The following is a 17,955-nucleotide window of genomic DNA, read 5'->3' on the forward strand; positions in this document are numbered from 1 at the left end:
AGGTCTCCTCACTAAAATCTCCAATCACGCTCTTGGCACTGGGCAGAGAGGCCCTACCTGCCTTCCTAGTGGCCCTCCTGGCCCCATTCACAATGCACATCTTCCCCTGCCTCTCTGTGCTGGGCTAAGAGGCTCCTCTGGGCTCAGCAATGCTGTCAGAGCCACACAGATTTGGCAGTCACCCCTCTCCTGACTGCTGTTTAATTCCACTGAACTCCTTCAAGCCAAACTACTTCTCCTCCCTGAGGCCAGCTCCTGCTGCTCTCAGATCTGTCATTATGGTACATATCAGAGCATGTAAAGGAAAGAAACTGGGCCCTGAAAGACCCTGCAAGTCTTTCCCTCTGAGCTTGGTCTCACCCAAGGCTGGGGGCAAGATGAGTGGTTCTTGGGCATAAGAGGTTGAGAAGAGCAGAAAGAACAGAAAAGGGAAGGCAGCTTGCACCCCATGTTCAGTTTCCCAAAACTGGAAAGGAACCCGTGTATCCTGCCTGGGCTGGGCTGTATCCATGTCTGGGCTGTATTCCATCTATGTCTGGGCTGTATTCCAAGGAAGATGGTAAAAGGGGGGATTTTTGACAGTTTGTAGCTATTTCTAGCAAGTTTGGATGGTTAGTGAGAGTGAACAGCTTTCCTGTGCAAAGCTGAGGATGCCCAGAGGAAGTGGGGGCAGTCCAGCAACTTAAAAAACCCAAACTGCTTTCTTTGCAACAGAGGTTAAAGTCAAGACCAACCAATATTGGTCTGTGATGATAATCTGAAAAAAAAAATCCTCATTTATTTTTCAGTGTTCTACTGATTATTAAACTTCTCACAATTTAGCAGAACAGTACTAGAAGCTAAAACAGCTCTAGGCCATAGTATACATTAAGAAATACCCTGTTGCCCTTGGTGACACCTGATTTATGGCTGTGGTGACACCTGATTTACTGCTGCCTGTGCTGCAGTGCAGACAAGGTGTCCCCTTTCAGCACCAGTTAACCCCAGGTCACAGCCACAGCACACCTCATGCACAGTCAATGATCATGTTACTTCCAGGTTGAAAAGCACACAACTGCTCTCTGGCATAGGCAGCCCTGGCAGGACCAGGGCAAGTCCCATTCACCAGGGCACCACCACAATAATTTCTCAGCAGCTCTCATGCTGGACCTACTTCTCTTGATATGCTCACACTGCAAAAAAACCCCAAGAGGTGTTCGGGATATTTCCCAAAGAAACCAAGGACCTGTGATCACACGATCCACCCAGCTCTTACCACTTTTGAATTTATTAGCAAAACCCAACCAAATGTGAAGCAGGATCTGGTCCCACATGGTCTTTGAAAGCTGGTGAACACCTGGGGAAAAGACATATCAGCTGCTTTCACTGAGGAGAAGGTAACAGCAGGCACAAAGTGTTACCAGCTTTGCTGGGTCCCTGCAATTGGACATAGTACAGTCCTGCCTCTTGCCAGCATGAGCAAAAATATCAATATCTACCAGTGCAGTTCTGTCAGCACTGCATGTATATCTGTCTTAAAAATATCTTTGTTATCTCAGGGACCAGCTGGTCAGAAAAAAACATAATATAGCCCACCAGACTGACTACACCTTCTAATCTACCACCTGCCCCAGGCTATTCACCAACAGAGCATTGGAAGCCCATCTTGGGCTGTTGGTGTCCAATGTCAAACTCCAACAGATCAGTAGGATGTATTAATTTGCAATGTATTCTGAATTATGAAGACTGAGGGGAATGACTCATTGCCAAACAATGGTAGGACACTCACACCTAAACCCCCCAAAACGACTAAGGTCATTAAATGTCTTTTCTGAACATGATTCATGAAGATATCCTCATGCACAGCCCTGTTTGCCCAAATACACAGTGATAGCCAGTCGATACTTTATAATCTCTGAGACTGACTGAGCTTTCAAGTTTAACAAAAAGAAAAAAAATCAATAGCAGGGCCTGACCCTGGTAGGATTAGTACCCCATGCTGTCCAAAACCTACTCTCCCCATGTCAAATGTAGAGCTGCAGTTCCCTGAGGAGTTTATATGGTCAGTGGTGTAATTCTCACAAACAGCTTCTTGGAAAATGTCAGCGACAGGGTGTGTAAGGGATACCTAACACAAAGAGAAAACACATTCCTCTGTCTGAGAGGACTAAGATGGTTTCAGACAGAAATTATGTGCCTAGAAGGTAGTGCTGTCCCTATGTGTTCCCTCTCCAGCACAGCACGGAAGCTCTAAGAAAAAGCAACACACATATGGGGGGTGGGGGAAAGAAATAGACACAGAAAATGAGGCATTTTGGTTTACATCACATTCTGTATGGAGCACTGACTCTGCACATAGCAAGAATAAGAATGAGTTACTGTTTGTTCCCTTAAGGGTTAACTCAAACTAAACTTTCACTTTGAAATTTCAGAGTCAGCAACTTGGGAGAATTAAATTGCCTAACTTGGAGATTTAAACTGCCTAACCTTCCCTGATTGTTTGACAGCCCTTTCTGGATGATTAATGGAAAGTTATAAAAAGGATTTGCATAAGGATATCTATCTCCTTTGCTGGGAAGAAGTTCCAAAACTGGCTTTGTAAGAGGATTGACAACAAATAAGAGACTTCTAAGGTTGAGCAAGCAAACAGACAGCACAGGTTTCTGCTATTTACAAGCCAGCTATCATAATCCAGAAAGCAAGAACCACTCCTTGCTGTTGACACTGGAGCAGCATTCCTCTCCCCAAATGATCAAAAGTCAGAACTTTGTCCTCAGATCCCTGGGCAGCATTAGGATCCCCTAGCAACACACACCTACTGGCAAGGTTACCCCCAGGGCAGTAGTGTTCCCAGTCTCAATGACACCATTGTGTTTTGTAAAGGAAGGTATTCAGGGTGTCTGCTTCACCCAGACAAGCAGCAGTCAGCAATCAGGAGGTTAGCAACTGCCCTTCCAACGAAGTTCATCATCACAGACACCATTTCCCTTCCCCTGTGGAAAATGGGACAAGCTCTCCTTGTAAATAGAGCCTTGCCAAGGCCACACAAGCCAAATCCAGGGGTTTTACTGTATTCCATTTTGTTATGCTGCTCTTGTCCAGTTGCCCCAGTTCAGGACAGACAACTGCAAACTTGCACCTGTTGCTCCTGCTGATGCCCAAACTCCAAGCCAAAGGCCCTACTGATGCCCCCACATCTTCCCCTGGTGACCTGGGTACTCTCCTGGCTCCCACATCACTGCCAGCAGCACTGTGTCCCACACCATCTCCATGGAGAACATACAGACCAGGTGGATGACACTCTAATTCCTGTTCTTATCAGTGCCATGAGTTTTTCTTGGACTTTTTTCAGATACATAACTAACCTGCCTTGCTCCTACTTTGCAGGGAGGGTATAACGAGACTACAGGTTACCCAGAGAAAGTATGAGTTGCAAACACAAGAGCAGCTCCCAGAAGCATAACTGTGCTATATGCACACATCCAAGTCTGGAATCCAGATGCATATCTAGGGAGGCAGAAGCCATATTCAGGCTGCCAAGCCTTCCCAAGGCATGACCACAAACGCTTTTGAATGTGCCCCAATGAGCAGCTTTGGCCTCATCAAGAAGGACAGCTTAGGCTGTCAATCCTGCAGAATAGGACACATCTTGAACCTCCTGTGAGGTAACTGTTCAGGCCGAGTCTCCCCTTAAAGCATGGCCCCATCGGCCACAAGTCCTCAAGAGTGTAGGCAGCAGTACAATTCCCAGAAATTACTTCTGTTCAAGCAACAAAATAACTTTGCGTGCACACCTCTGGGTGAAACATAAGGCACAATTTTATTTTCCCTCATCCCCCTTTCTCAGGTCACATCCACCACAATGTAGTTTTCTGGCAGCGAGGCTATGCAGTGATCACAGGGATCCTCTTGGTTGGTGCTCATGCAGCAGCCAGCAGCAGTGCCCTGGGCTTGCAGGAGCTCACCTGGCTGCTCAGAGCGCCACTGTCCTGAGCAAACTCCTGGATGACGTGTCGCTGGGTGGCCCACCCAGACACTCTGAGCTCTGCTTCACTTGTCCACAGCACGACCAGTGGTGGCAGCCAGGGTGACCTTTGTGTCCATGGCCACAGCCTTGGTACCCACCTGCAAGAGAAAAGGCAGCTCAACCCAAAGCGGGTCAGAAAATACCAGGCTTTGCCCTCAGGACTTCTCTAAAATGGAGAGGCACGTGCTGATGAGAACACAGCATATTCAAGGCCAAAACTGTCAGGGCTCCATAAAGAAAGAAGAACACCCAAAGGGGACTGCCCTGTCCCAATAGCTGCGGAAAGCTGAAGATTTCTATCCCCTTCCCTGTTGAATAATCCAATACATGGGCCTCCAGAACCCCATGCCCGCTGCTAGTAGCTATGGCCAGAGCTAGATACAGACCAAGTGTAGAAAAAGGAAGAGGTCAGATCTATACTAAAAACATGCAAACCACACAATGGCACATGCAGGTTAAGGACTGGGAAGCTGGTTGGGAATAAACAAATAAGGGAGTTGAACTCTTGTCCTAAACAAGGAATGAGGCTTCTCCAGAGTCCAGAACTGCTCACTGTGTGACACAGACCACAACCTCCCAACATGCCAGCACTGAACAAGAACAGTACAGAAGCAACGCTGCTCAGCCTCACTGAGAAAGGCTGAAAGGCTTAGGTGCCCTGCCCCACCTCCTGCACAGGTCTCTGTCTATAGGATGTGCTACAAAGACTTTAGCGTGTCCTGCTGCATTTCTACTGCTGCAGTCACACATGTATGTACAGTTCATCACAGTCTTGGTGCATGTGCAAGGCAGGAGTTGGGCTAGAGTATCGACTCACACCCACATACACTAGGGAGGACCTAGTGCAACAAATTCTCCAGATCCCAGCAGTGTGGGGAAAGCTGAGCACCCACCTGGCATGGTCCCACCACAGGCACAGCGAGCAGCTTTCTGCCCTCCGCTTGAGCAGAACGTGCAGCAGTGGAACACACCTTGGTGCTCACGGAACTTGTGTTTCACCATCAGAGTGAACGGAGAGCCCTGCCGTGGACAAGCAAAGAGAGAGACTGCTGTACTGGATGCTACCAGATCTTCTGACTGCATTTTAAAACACCAGCTGGGTGATCCTGTCAGTCACAGACCACCAAGCCCAGTCTTAAACTGCTATATAGTAGAGGTAATCCTTAGAGAGATTTAAAGCAAATACTTAGAAAAGAAAAGCAGGTAAAGAAGAAGCAGCGCAAGAGAAACAAGAAATGCTACCTGTACATGTTGCCCTTTCACACAGACGCAGACAGCATACAAGCCTGGCTCCTCAGGGCTGTAGGAAATATAGTAGGTCCCATCACCATTATCACAGACTGTTGGCTTGACCGCACTGCAAACAGAGAGAAGTCCAAGAAGTCAGTGACTGGCAGAGAATTGCTCTAAATGTGAACCACAGTTTGGCCTAGATTTGCAGTCAGCTCTTCATTCAGCAGCTGTGGTTCTCAAGCAAGTTTGAAAGGATATATGAGCCACGCTCAAGCACTGAGTGGCTTTTACACACACCTGCTACTGGAAGCTGCAATAACCATACAAAGGAAGTCACACAAAGCTAGCTGTGCTGCAAGGATTTGTAGCACACTGAAAAGGCAGAAGATGACACACAGCACACTTGAAGGTCAGATTATCCCATCAGATAAGAGCCCGCAGAAATGGGGTAAAGTCACAGCTTCAGCAAGCAGTTACCTCCAGAAAAACCCACTAAGAAGACAGGATATAACAGGGCATGTTTGAATCACTTCAACCACTGTCCCAACTACATTGACCCCACTCTTCTCTTCAATGCTTAGAGCAGTTCTAGGTCCCTGCTGGTAAACACTCCCTTTTCAAAGTGAAGTTTATTGGCTTTCACAAGGAATCCTTGTGAACAGAGTGCCAGGAAGAAAGCATCAGCTTGAGGACTGATTGCCTGCTCCACACAGAGAAGGAAATACCTTTCCACAGACAATTATCAGGCAGCTCTGCATAGAGAAAGGTATTCTTGCTAATCCCCACTAATTAGTCTCTCAGGCCCCATGAGATGACAGTTTATAATCTGTATTCCCCACCCCCCACCATTTCACATCAATACAGCTACCCACATAATTTCCTGCTATGAACTGTGTGGTGATACTTCACACTCTTCTGCAGCTGTTGTGCCTCAAAGCAAAGCCAGACAGCTTTCAGCAATGGATGTAGCAACTGCACACACACAAGAGCAAGAAATTGTGTTAATGTGGCCACAGCGACCTCTACCCTGCCAAGTGAAATTCACCCTCATGCACACGCCTTCCTATGTTGTATGTGCACTTAAGGAAGGAAGGTACATTGGAACGATATTCCTGAACAACAATGCTCTATTGATAAGCATCTGGGCAGCCAGCACTGCTTCTGTGTGCCTTGTCAACACTCCCCCATAGCAAGGAGTTTTAGCATCCTGTCCCTTTTTTTTTAATCAGGTCATCCCACCAACAGCCTTCCTGGAACAAGTTCCAGCTACTATAAAACAGAATAGATATATTTTGTCATTTTCACTGTGGAAACATGAGCTCAACTGCAGTCTCTCCTGCTTTTGCTAGAAAACCTCCAAACACGTTAAAGTACTCAACGCTTACAACTATGGTAAAAAGGACAAAGTCACAACACAGATATTTTCTCCAGAACATGAACTAGGCACTTCCATCAAATGTCAGAGGCTCCTAAGCTTGGTAACTGTCTGTCTGACTTGGGACAGCCAGCCAGGGTTTGCGATGATTTATGTTTATTAGGTGTTACCAAAAGCAGGATCCCTGGGTGTCTGCTGGTAGGAGTGAAAAGGAGCAACAACTCACTCTGGCAGCATCTTGCAACATCCACTGAGAGCTGAATCCTTTCAGAAGCCCAAATCACTCAAAGACTCAATACATATCTGAGCCAACACTGTCAAGCTCCACTACAACCAGTAGGAAGCATCTGGGAAGAAGAGTAGTGCCTTTTCCTCTACAGATTCTGAGCCACATGCTAAAGCACATCCTCTCACCTGCCTGACCAAGGAGGGAGCCAGGGCAAGGAAAGAAGAAAGGCAAACCCAGTGACCAGGTAGTTCTTGGGTGAAATACCCACCAGTCTCTCTTCTCCTTGTGGGTGATGGTGACCTGCACAGCCCCTCCTCCTTGCCCCATCTGCTCCCCCGTGGTGTCTTTGCAGAGCAGGGTAAAGCCAGTCCGCTGGTTCTGATGGGCACTGTGGAGACCTGCAAGGCAGAGAAACAGGACCAGAAAGGATTCATATTAGCCATGGTTCCCACCTCCCACCTATTTTGCAGTGTTGCAGCCCCATCAGAACACAAACAGGACTTGGCTTCTGAGGTGTACAGCTCCTCTCACTCACAGGGAAAAGTCAATATATGACTGGGTATCAGGAGAGAGTGGAAGCCATAGGCACTGAGAGATGATGTTTAGCAGGTTTAGCCCAGAGGTCTGTATGGACCAGAGCGACCCTCTTGCCTGTCACTCTAAGCCCAACTGGCACCTTCCCAGAAGGTCTCAAGATACACCATACAACACGGAGAGAGGAGGAACAGCCCCACTGTGCAGAGTGGAGCCCCAGAGACCCTAACACTTAAAGTTGGGCATGGAAGGGATCAAATGAGCCCTGGGTCTGTCTCATCTGCCCTGCGCGGGCCATTACTGACCAGAGCTGGCTGCACTGTGGGATGGTCTGAACATTATCTGTTTGCTGGCTCTACTCCACATCCTTAGTAAGCAAATATCCATGAAACCATCAATGCCAGTTATTCCCATGGCAATCTCAGCAGAAGCTGTAGTGGGAATGAACCTACTCACTTAGCCACAGAGAGGATCTGCCTGGGCTCATGCTTCAGAACAGCTTGGGCATGTCCTGCTATTACAGGTGCCATTCCCATCCCCTGAGTGATCTGTGGTCTTTGGCCAAGGGTTCCTCTCCTTGCACCTTAGCCCCATGTTGAGGTCAGTAATGGTGTGGAGGGCAGTTCCAGCATGGTCTGTACATCTGGATGAGAATAACTGTCTGGCTCCAGCCCCAGCATAGCTCCTATGGGCAAGCAATGCAACCTCTGGTAGGGCTCTACCTCTGCCTCTAGTTAATGCCTGGATAGCAGGGAGCCAAGAGTGACTTAAGCTGCACACCATGTGTGTACAGAGAGCAGAGAGGTGACTTGAGGGAGCGGTGCACTCCCATTCAGCTGCTGCACAGCACCCCATTACCTTCCCCATGCAGGGTACATCTGGCTGGATCAACCACTTTATTAAGAACGGCCCCAAAAACTGCATAGCCACAACACTGCCCTGCCCTCTCCTGGGCAGAGAACTGGATTCTGTCGTCCACGTTGGGGTGGGTGCTGTAAGCAACGCTGTTCAGCTTCATCAGACGGCTTGACACCACCCCTTTGGTGATGAGGATCTCCAGATCGGAGCCGCTCATCAGCAAGTGCTCTGTGAACTCCACACCTGTCCTCATGTCCAGCAACAGCTGCTGCAGCTGAGCCTTCTGCAAGTGCAGCAGGTTTTCCTTCTGCACCTTCAAGTCCTCCAGCTGCTTCAGCAGCCGGTCCCGGTGCTCTTCAATGGCTCGCACATAGCCACTGGCAAACAAGCAGATCTCTGTGGCCACAGCCTCCGCGCGGCTGCGGACGGCACTGCCCATCTTATCAATCTGGCTCAGCACATCCTCCAGGGTGTCCATGTGCTGCTGGGTGTTCTTGAGCAGCTTCCGCAGGGCGTCCCCATGCCTGTGGATGACATTGCTGGTGAAGTCATAGGGGTGCTGACGGTGTCTGCCTAACACGCACTCCTGGCACACCGGCTGGTCACACTGCTCGCAGAACAGCCTTAGCTCCTCTGTGGGATGGGAAGGGCACAAGAGAGGCTTCCCGGCCTGGCTGCAATCCTTGGTGTTCTCCAGCTCCATCACAGCGTGAGAAGCTGTCTTCTTCTGTCTCCTAGAAGGGAGCAACCAAAAATCACTATATGCATCTTGGGTACAAAATGCAAACACAGAGGCCCTTTGCAAACACCATTCTGTACAGGCTGCAAGTCGTAGTACACACTGCTCCCTCCTGTCTCCACTGAAAGACTTGTGCTCTCCTGAGGACAAGGATCCACACAAAAGAGGGCAGCATCTGCAAGCAGCTCCTTAGGGGCTGCTCTCCCTGAGCCTCCCTGACAGCCTGGTGAGCACTGTTTTCAGACACAAGAATTGTGTGTTTCACCATGGCCACACATGAGCCAGTGAAGATGGGCTGTCAGGCTGCTAAAGCCAGCAGCCTCGGGATGGAGCCTGACAGAAGTGGGATAGTCACAATGATTCCCACAGCCTGCTGTGTCAAAGGCAGCTGGAGGGTGGTGAGCACTGCAAAGTGTTATAACCCAGACATCCACCATGTCACAAGGCAGCACCAGAATATTTCTATTTTATGCTATTTTGGGCACTAAGAGCTAGTTATTGAGCAGGATATAAAACCCTTCTCTCCTTCCTTGTCTCCCGCACTAGTGACTTGTGGCAGTTGCCGTGGGAGCTCCAGGCCATAAGCAAAGTACTCCAAGGACCAAGCTCTATAGAGTTGCTTTGGCAACCTCATCACAGGGCAGAACACAGCCCTTACGCTACTCCTTTTGCTTGCCACTAATCTCCCTTGGGTCCAGCATATTTTCAAAGCCTTTCTAGCATTACAACCTTCAAATTTACATTTCCTTGATTTCAGCCTAAGATCTCTCTCACTTATCCCAAGGAGCACAACCATGGCACTCAGATGCACAAAAACCTTCCCTACACACTAGGAAATAATTTCAAAATGGTTTTCCTCAGCCCATGTTCTAGTCTGAGATCAACTAAATAAAGTGCAAGGCTGTAGATGCTAGTGGGGAGAAAAAATGACAGCCGTAAAAAGTGGATCATGGAGACAAATTTTCTACAGTTTATCCCTTCTGCAGTTATTCCTGTCAGTGCAGCAGGCTGCTATTCAAGGTCTGGGTTTATCACTTTTCAGCAGCTTGTATGAGGCATGAGGCATTAGCTAATCGGAATGGTATGCTGAAAATTACACCCAGAGTGGAAAGGTAACTTGGAGCCTAAGCTATTTTCCCTGCAGGCACCAGTATCTGCAGGGGGGCAGGGCAGAGAGGAATATGTCTCTGTTCTTTCTGGGGTAAGAATTTGCTAATAAAGTGGAAAGGAACAGCAAATGTGGAGAGAATAGGCTGAGCTGATTAACTCAGGCTGAGGCTTCCCTGCCTAGTGTTGCTGGGTGTTTTTCTGACCTTGCCTGTCACCTTGCTTCAGAAGGCCATTCAGGCTTCCTATCAGTTTTCTTCTACAGTGCTGCCTGTCCTCTGCCCAGCTTAAAGGCCACTGCAGCTGCCTCCTCATCAATTCCTAGCTCTGTAGCAGTCACCTCTTCTTCCTACAACAATTCCTACACTACCTAACAGGCAAGCATGTGGGTTGATCAGCAGCAGGTACCAACCACAGTAGGCAGGACTTCCACTTACTTTCTTTCACTTTGTCTAAGGATGCCTTTACATATAACTGCAGTAAATTGTTCTGGAGGTGGAGGGAGGCAGGCCAGCAGCTTAACTTCCCCATTTTCCCTTGGAAGATGTGCCTTCTCCAAAGTGGGACAGCACAACACATGAAGCTCTTGTCCTGCTAAGTACTCTGCCCATACCCACACCTGATGGAGCCCCATCAGTCTCCCTGGAGCCCAGTAATACTAAACTGAGATGCAAAGGAGCATGTGGACACCACCATAGGCAAAGGGTGGCCTGATTTTGGACTTAATGGCCAATGATAGGTCTGATGGGCCTACTCCCAAGAAGTTCAAGACAATGCTCTCAGGCACACGGTGTGATTCCTGGGGCTGCGCTGTGCAAGGCCAGATGATGGACGGCGATGCTCGTGAGCCCCTTCCAACTCGGATATTCCACAGTTCTATGCTAGCAGCTTGCCGGTCCCCGCCCGAGTAGGGCGCATCCTCCGGGAGGGGGTGGTGGGCAACAACCCGCCGAGGACTGAACGAACTGGGAGACGCCGGTTCGCCGCTCTGGCTCTGCGCGGGCCCCTTCCCACAGCGCCGACCCCCATCCCCCGCGCTCCCGGTGCCCAGGTGTCCCCGCCGCCCCTCACCTGTGAGCCCGGCAGCAGAAGGGGCATAGGCGGACCCCGCAGGTGAGGCACCGCCCGGCCGCCGCCCCGTCGGCGCAGAGGTCGCAGCCCGCGGCCGCCCCGGCGCGGCTCCCGGCCAGGCAGTCGGGGGTGAGCTGCCCCACGCCCCCGGGCGGCAGCGACACCTCGGCGTCGCACACCGGGCACAGCACGGGGCGGGCGGCGCCCCCCGGCTCCCCCTCCAGCGCCCCGAGCCGCCGCAGGCAGGGGTCGCACAGCGAGTGCAGGCAGGGCAGCAGCCGCGGCGACACCCAGGGCTGGGCGCACTGAGGGCAGCGCGGCCCCGACATGCCGGCAGCCACCGCCGGGCTCCGCGTGGACGCTCCGCCGAGCATCCCGCGGGAACGCCCCCCGCCGCCCCCGACGGGGTCGTGCCCGCAGCGGCACCGCCCGCCCCAGTGAGGGGAGCCGAGGCCGCGGTGCGAGGGGCGGGGGCTGCCGGGGGACTCCGCGCCCGCCCCGCCCGCGGCTCCTCCTGCGGCCGAGGCGGGCAGGAGGGACCCCGCGGCCCGCTTTGTCCTCGTCCTCCTCACCCAGGAGGGCCCTCCTGGCCCGCTGCTCCCCTCCTCTGGCATCGCCAGTATTGTCTCACACTGTTGCGTGGGAAACGGCCCCTTCCCACCCCACCGCGGGTAGATGGTGTGTTTCCACTTCTTCCAGCTCAGAACTTCCAGGTTCACCGCCTGACTGGCCTCTGCAGCCTCTTTGCCCGTCCTGCTGGATGCCCTCAGGCCTTGGTCGGTTTTTTTTGGGATCAATGGTGAGCTTGCCGATCAACTAAGCAATGTACGTGAAACTTCAGTAGAAACAGTGCAAGGTGGCCAGGCTTCCCTGCAACTGCCCTCGGGGACTAGCCGATGTCTGTCTTGATTCACTATGCCTGGGAATTATGAGTACCGTAAAAGGCAGGCTTTGAAATCTGAACATCAGTGAAGTCCTGCATGAAGCTCCTTGGACTTTGTTATCAACACAATTCTTTATCAGTTGGATTTTTAAGCTCTTCAAATAATGTTTTTTTTTTTTCCTAAAAAGAAGTACTCTTTTTTATAAAACCACATTGTCTAACACCAGTGACATTCCTATAGTGCGCCACATTCACATTCATGACTGAACTTTGTACCAGCCTCTCCATTAGTTTGCCCAGGACCATCAGTATCTTACAGTCTAATATGGTCTTAAGCTGCATCAGGGGAGGTTTAGGTTGGACATTAAGAAGAATTTCTTCACAGAAGGGGTGATTGGACATTGGAATGGACTGCCTGGGGAGGTGGTGAAATCACTGTCCATGGAGTTGTTTAAGGAAAGACTAGGCGTGGCACTTGGAACCACGGTCTAGTTGACATAGTGGTGTTCAGTCATAGCTTGGACTCAGTGATCTCAAAGGTCTTTTCCAACCTAATGGATTCTGGGGTTCTGTGATTATCTGTCTATCATGGCCTTTTCAAATACCAGCGTGATAAGAACATAATTTAAGACTTCTGGATTTTAAGTTCCCTAAGTTAAAAATCAACAACAAGGGAGATCTCCGATCAGGGTTTGTTTCGTTGTTGTCATTTTGTTTGTTTGTTGTTTGATTTGTGTTTTGGTTTTTTTAGGACTGTTAAGAACATTTACATATCAGCAGGAAAATACTTAATATTTGTATATAATACTTACATATATAAGCAAATACTTAATCTGTTACACAGGGATGTTAACATATGGTAACACCCCTGTGATGCTTTGTAACTGAAAAAAATGTAAGGATGAAAAAAAAGAAAAAGTCTTAATTTATAAACAGTGAAGGTCAATAAAGGAGCATAGTTACAAAAAATGAAACAATGTGTGTCATTAAAATTACACCAAGGAATAATATTTTCCTTTTGCCACATTTCACGAGAATTGATGAATGGCCAATTGCCCTCATTTGACCCAAGATTTACTTGAAATGAAGTCCTCTTTGAACTTGTTTTCCCGCTCCTATTGTTAAAGATGTCTATCAGAGCCTCCCAAAGTACTTGCTCTGGGTGATCTGTTCTTTCCCTGCCTCACTTTCCCTGCCAGCTCCTTCCTCTTTTTCCTGTTTATCTGCTTCTCATTTCCTATCGTTAAGTACTAGATCATTACACAGAGACCTGGAAGATTTGATGGTTTCCTTCTCCCTTTGTTCAAGGACTTCTGACTAATATTTCTATTGTATTTGCTAATTAGCCTGTTCTAGGGAAAGTTTTATGCTGCTTTCCCATTTATATTTTTCTGAAAGAATACTGGTAAAACTTTTTATAGCATGTACAAAAAAATCTTTAAAGCATAATTTCCTTCCTAAACTCTTTGTGAGTAGTGTGGGTATAGCCCATTTATTACATTTGGAATGGGATGCCTCATGCTTCCCTGTCCCTATTTAGTCTACTAATTTTAGGGAGTCGTTTCTGGATGTCCTGCCATAAGAAACAAACTGAAAAAGTGGTGAAGCCGAAGTCATTAGTAAGCAGGACAGGCAGGAGCAGACCTGCAGTCCCTGGACTTGCAGAAAAGTCCAGGATGACTTGTTGGCAGAAAACTGAGAACCTGTCAAAGTGCCATGGCCTAGGTTAACGGCAGCCAGAGGAATGTGGAAAATGGCTTATTTGGGGAGTTTACAAAGAAAAGAGAAGTGGAACAGATAGTTGCTGCTTTCCTGTTGACTAACAAGTTCAGCTTTACTGTGGATATGTCAGCCCTGGGAACTACTGTGTTTCAGAGACTTCTGTGAACTTGGCAGAGCTGCCAGGCTTGGTCTGGGAGTACTTGACACATCCTTGCTTGTTTCCATGCAAACTGTTTTGTGTTGTGCTCAGCCACCCAGCCAACAGCTCTTCCCATTTTTATGAACCTCATCTGGAAAATTCAACAAAGGATTTACAAACATCTCCCAGTTTTGGCAGAGTCTCTTCCTCATTCAGCTAAACATGCATTTAAAATTATGTGGCATTTGACTGGTGGGAGGAGCATTTCTGTACTGTTCTTTCAGCTTCTTTTCCAAGAGTCTATTATTATCAGACTATTGACCAAGGCACAGAGGATGCTGTCATCCCCAGCCCTCCCTTTCTGCATCCAGCCTGATACCTAAGGGCTCCCAGAGCATGAGCATCTACCTGTTCTTACCCCACCTGAAGCCAGCCAGGGCCTGGATATTTCCCACATCACAGAAGCCTGGGCTGACCAGGATGTGTGGGTCCACCAGGCAAAGATACTGTGCCCAGCCCAGCAGCCCTCATTAGCTGCACAGTGTGGTTGTGAGGATAGGTGGGACAGAAGGGTTGCCTCCCTCTCTCTCCCTCCTTACATAGGTGCTCACCCAAGCCCACCCCTCAGCATGAGGGGTGAAGTGAGTTTAGATCTGTAACAGGCTCATGGGTATAAAGTATAACATAGATGCCATTAATGTGCTCTCTGTGAAAGAGACCCTCCCGTGGCTCCAGGTTTTCACAGAATCACAGAATGGCCTGGGTTAGAAGGGACCTTAAGACCCACAGCTGTGGGCAGGGACACCTTCCAGTAGACCAGGTTGCTCAGAGCCCCATCCAGCCTGGCCTTGAACACTTCCAGGGATGGGGCATCCAGGAGTTCCCTGGGCAACCTGTTCCATCGACTCACTACCCTCTGAGTAAAGAATTTCTTCCTAACATCTAATCTAAATCTCTCCTCTTTTAGTTTAAAACTGTGAAGGTTTTAAAAGGAGGTGCCAGTTGCCCTTCGCTTTTGCTGGGCACAGAGCACACACAAGTAAATTGCCCCAGGCCAAGCCTCAGGTGACAAAATTTCTGCAAGCTGATGTCATGGGAGAATGTGACAGCTGCAGGAGGACAACACTGATCCCCTGCTTGGAGACACCACTTGAGACAGAGGGAAAACTTCTGCCTTGGGATCTCCCTCAGACTTTCTACAACAGACAAACACCTTCACTACTAAACGACTCCCTTCACACGTATACACTTTCTATTTTGAATTTGCTAGTAGCTTTTTCTCTTCAGGGTTGTGTTGAGCTTCAAGGACGAAACTTAAGACACCTCATTTAATGTTAGCCCACATCTCTCCATTTTCATACTGGACTCCAAAGTACATTTCCATAAGCTGTTGCTGTCACACAAACCCATGCTCCAGCAGAAGGACTTTCAGCCACTGCAGTGTGACCTGGGAAAGGTGAAGGAAGAAGGCAGCAAAACAGCACACCTGGCAGACTAAACCTGTCTCTCACTAATGGAAGGGGCACAATCATCACACACAGGTGTTTGGTTTAACCCTGAAATAACAAACTAGAAGCAGATATGGTATGGAGATGTGGTAAAACATGAAACACAGAAAGAAAGCAGCAAAAGAGATTGGTGGGTCTCTCTTGTCCTCCAGATTTGCAACAGGAAACACAGAGTTTGAAGTGGCCAAGCAATACCCCTTTCAGCTGGCAGCAGTTCTTTGAAGACAAAAGCAGCTGCAGCTAAACCACCCATCAACACTGGCTTTGTGCAGACTTGCCCTTGCCCTGGCTTCTGACCAGACATTCTTGCTTTCACCTCTTCCCTGCAGCTTTCCAGCCACCTGCTGCCACTTACAGCTTTCTGCTGCTATATATATTCTTTTTAATCTCTCCTGAATCCTGCTTACATTTTCTGAAGGCAAGATGAAACTGGATTTTTTTCAAGCCAGCTTTTCTAAAGAAACAAGTTCTTTGTGATGTCAGGCCATTCATGTTTTTTGACCTTCCCTTCAGCCATATTTAAGACAGGAAAGTGATCTGAAAGACTAAGTTTCTGCATGCAAAAGATACCTGAGTTGGGAGGGACTCACAAGGATCATTGACCTCCAACTCCTGGCTCTGCACAGGACAGCCCCAAGAACTACGCCATGTGACTGAGAGTGTTTTCCAAATGCTTCTTGAACTGGCAGACTGGGTGCTGTGACCACTTAATACTTGTACTGAGAAGCCAACTGAACCATTCTTCTTCCCCTTTGCTACTGGGACCATGAGAGACAGAAGGATATTATAGTAGGATATTTCATGGACATGCAGCTGTTGTGGTGCTGTTAGGGGACATCTAGAAAAATGTGGCAGCACTTCAGAGGAAAACAGGTTGAATTTAGTTCTATTGCTCACAGAGAAGCTAAAAATCATACAATTGAGGTATGTGTGTGGGAGAACAGATCCTGGAGCAGGGAGTGCCTGTGGGGTGAACGCTTACAGTATCAGAATGTGCCTTCTGGTGGGGTCACCAGAGACAGCATGCCAACACCAGTACAACATCCCTGTGTGCAGCACCCTTTCACCTGCCCCATGGCCCCACAGGCTGAGCACAATCTCCATGTGTGCACAGGGGTTGTCAGAACAGGACTTTCCCTGCAGTACTAGAAAAAAACCTGGCCTTTGCTGCAGGGCAGTGAGCAGGGAATTGACTTAAATGAGGTTTGTGGCCAGTATGAGACTTGCAAAAGTGTATTTTTATGCATATGCATGTATATGTGTGTATGTGTATAAAGACATATAGAATCTGACTGTCTGAAGGAAATGGCAACAGGTCTGCAGGAAGACTAACTCCCTGTGAGTCTAATGAGAGCCAGCATTTTGTTTCAGACAGGTACAGACCAGCCTGCTTATCACATTTGTTCCCAGACAGCAAAGCTTGAGCTGGTAAGCACACATCTGCACTCAGCATAGCCCTCCTGCTTCCTTGTTTGCTTGACTTGCCCCAGGCTCCTCTTCCCTCACACATCCAGCTCCTTTCTTGTGCCTAGCACCTTGCACCCACCTCTGTTCAATTTGTTGGCCAGAAAGCAGAACTGCATAAGGCACTGGCAACCCAAACTCTGTTTTCCTCACTGTTGCTACCGAGACCTTCTGCTGAATTGAGGGGAAAAGAAAAAGGTGGAGGAAGAAAAACGAGTATTCAGATTTTTACTCAGATGTCCCAGGAAGGATTTAGGCTGCCTTGGATCCCTCTCTAAGTCCAAGACAGCTCATCCTAAGCACCTTACTCCTTATTCCTCCCTCAGAACTTCATCCAGGTGCTGTGTGGAAGGGCACAGAAGAGGTACAGATGGCACTCAGAGACAAAGGTCTCTTTGCTTTTCAAGCTGCTGCTGAAACTGCCTGGCAAACTCACTGGGCTGAAAAGAGGCACTTGGCCCTTTTCCTCTTTGGTGCCATCTCTGGATTGCACCCAGCAGCTCTCAAGAAGATAGGGTTAGACCAGAGGTTATGCCTAATTGTGATTAATGATGAAGTAACTATACTCCACAGCTGGGGGCAGGGGAGAAGCCCTGGCAGCTCTTCAGCTCCACCGTGCCCAGAGCTAGAGGTTCACTTCTCTGCAGAGAACAGTGGCTACTGCCACCTTGGCTGTAATCTGGAGCCAGGCACTTTGACATGTGCTGCCTTCTCCTGCCTGCCCCACGCCTTCTTACTTGCCTGGAGGACTAGTTGGGTATGAAGCAAAGAGTGAGAATCACATTTATTTTCTGTGCTCAGAAGAAACACTCTTGAGGCAATGCACTTACTTAGATGTCTAAGAACTGAAATACATGGAAAACATATTAGTACTTCTATCTGCCCGTCATTAGCACAGAAAAGAGATTCTTTTCAGAGACGTCTGGGTTCTACTTTCACATTATGCAAAGCCCCTCTCCCATTAGCACCCCTACATTCAAAGGCCACAGAAAAAAAGACACAAGACCAGGACCCTTGCAAATCCTGCCAGGACAGGACCACGTACAAGGCAGCTGTCACGCTGGGGTGTGCTCACCTAAACAGCAGA

The 17,955-nt window shown here is 48.8% G+C and overlaps 1 protein-coding gene across 1 annotated transcript; it reads right to left on the reverse strand.

Annotated features, from left to right (window-relative positions):
• Nucleotides 1–3,785: 3,785 nt before the first annotated feature.
• Nucleotides 3,786–11,481, reverse strand: TRIM45 (tripartite motif containing 45). The gene is made up of 6 exons (XM_027653569.1): nucleotides 11,153–11,481; nucleotides 8,236–8,969; nucleotides 7,112–7,241; nucleotides 5,249–5,363; nucleotides 4,900–5,026; nucleotides 3,786–4,104 (listed from the first exon to the last, which is right to left on the reverse strand). The coding sequence occupies exons 1-6, from the start codon at nucleotides 11,479–11,481 to the stop codon at nucleotides 3,953–3,955; spliced, it is 1,587 nt and encodes a 528-aa protein (XP_027509370.1). The 3' UTR covers nucleotides 3,786–3,952.
• Between the last annotated feature and the right edge of the window lie 6,474 nt (nucleotides 11,482–17,955).

This window comes from Corapipo altera, unplaced genomic scaffold (genome assembly GCF_003945725.1).
Source record: "Corapipo altera isolate COAL_440 unplaced genomic scaffold, ASM394572v1 61, whole genome shotgun sequence".
In the NCBI taxonomy this organism is placed as follows: domain Eukaryota; kingdom Metazoa; phylum Chordata; class Aves; order Passeriformes; family Pipridae; genus Corapipo; species Corapipo altera.

Excerpts from the sequence above, each read along its gene's own strand:
- TRIM45 (XM_027653569.1), bottom strand. The coding sequence starts at position 11,481 with ATGTCGGGGCCGCGCTGCCCTCAGTGCGCCCAGCCCTGGGTGTCGCCG. Across the intron at positions 7,242-8,235 it reads ATGTACCCTGCATGGGGAAG|GTCTCCACAGTGCCCATCAG; the intron begins GTAATGGGGTGC and ends TCTGCCTTGCAG. Across the intron at positions 5,027-5,248 it reads TGAAAGGGCAACATGTACAG|GGCTCTCCGTTCACTCTGAT; the intron begins GTAGCATTTCTT and ends TGTCCACGGCAG.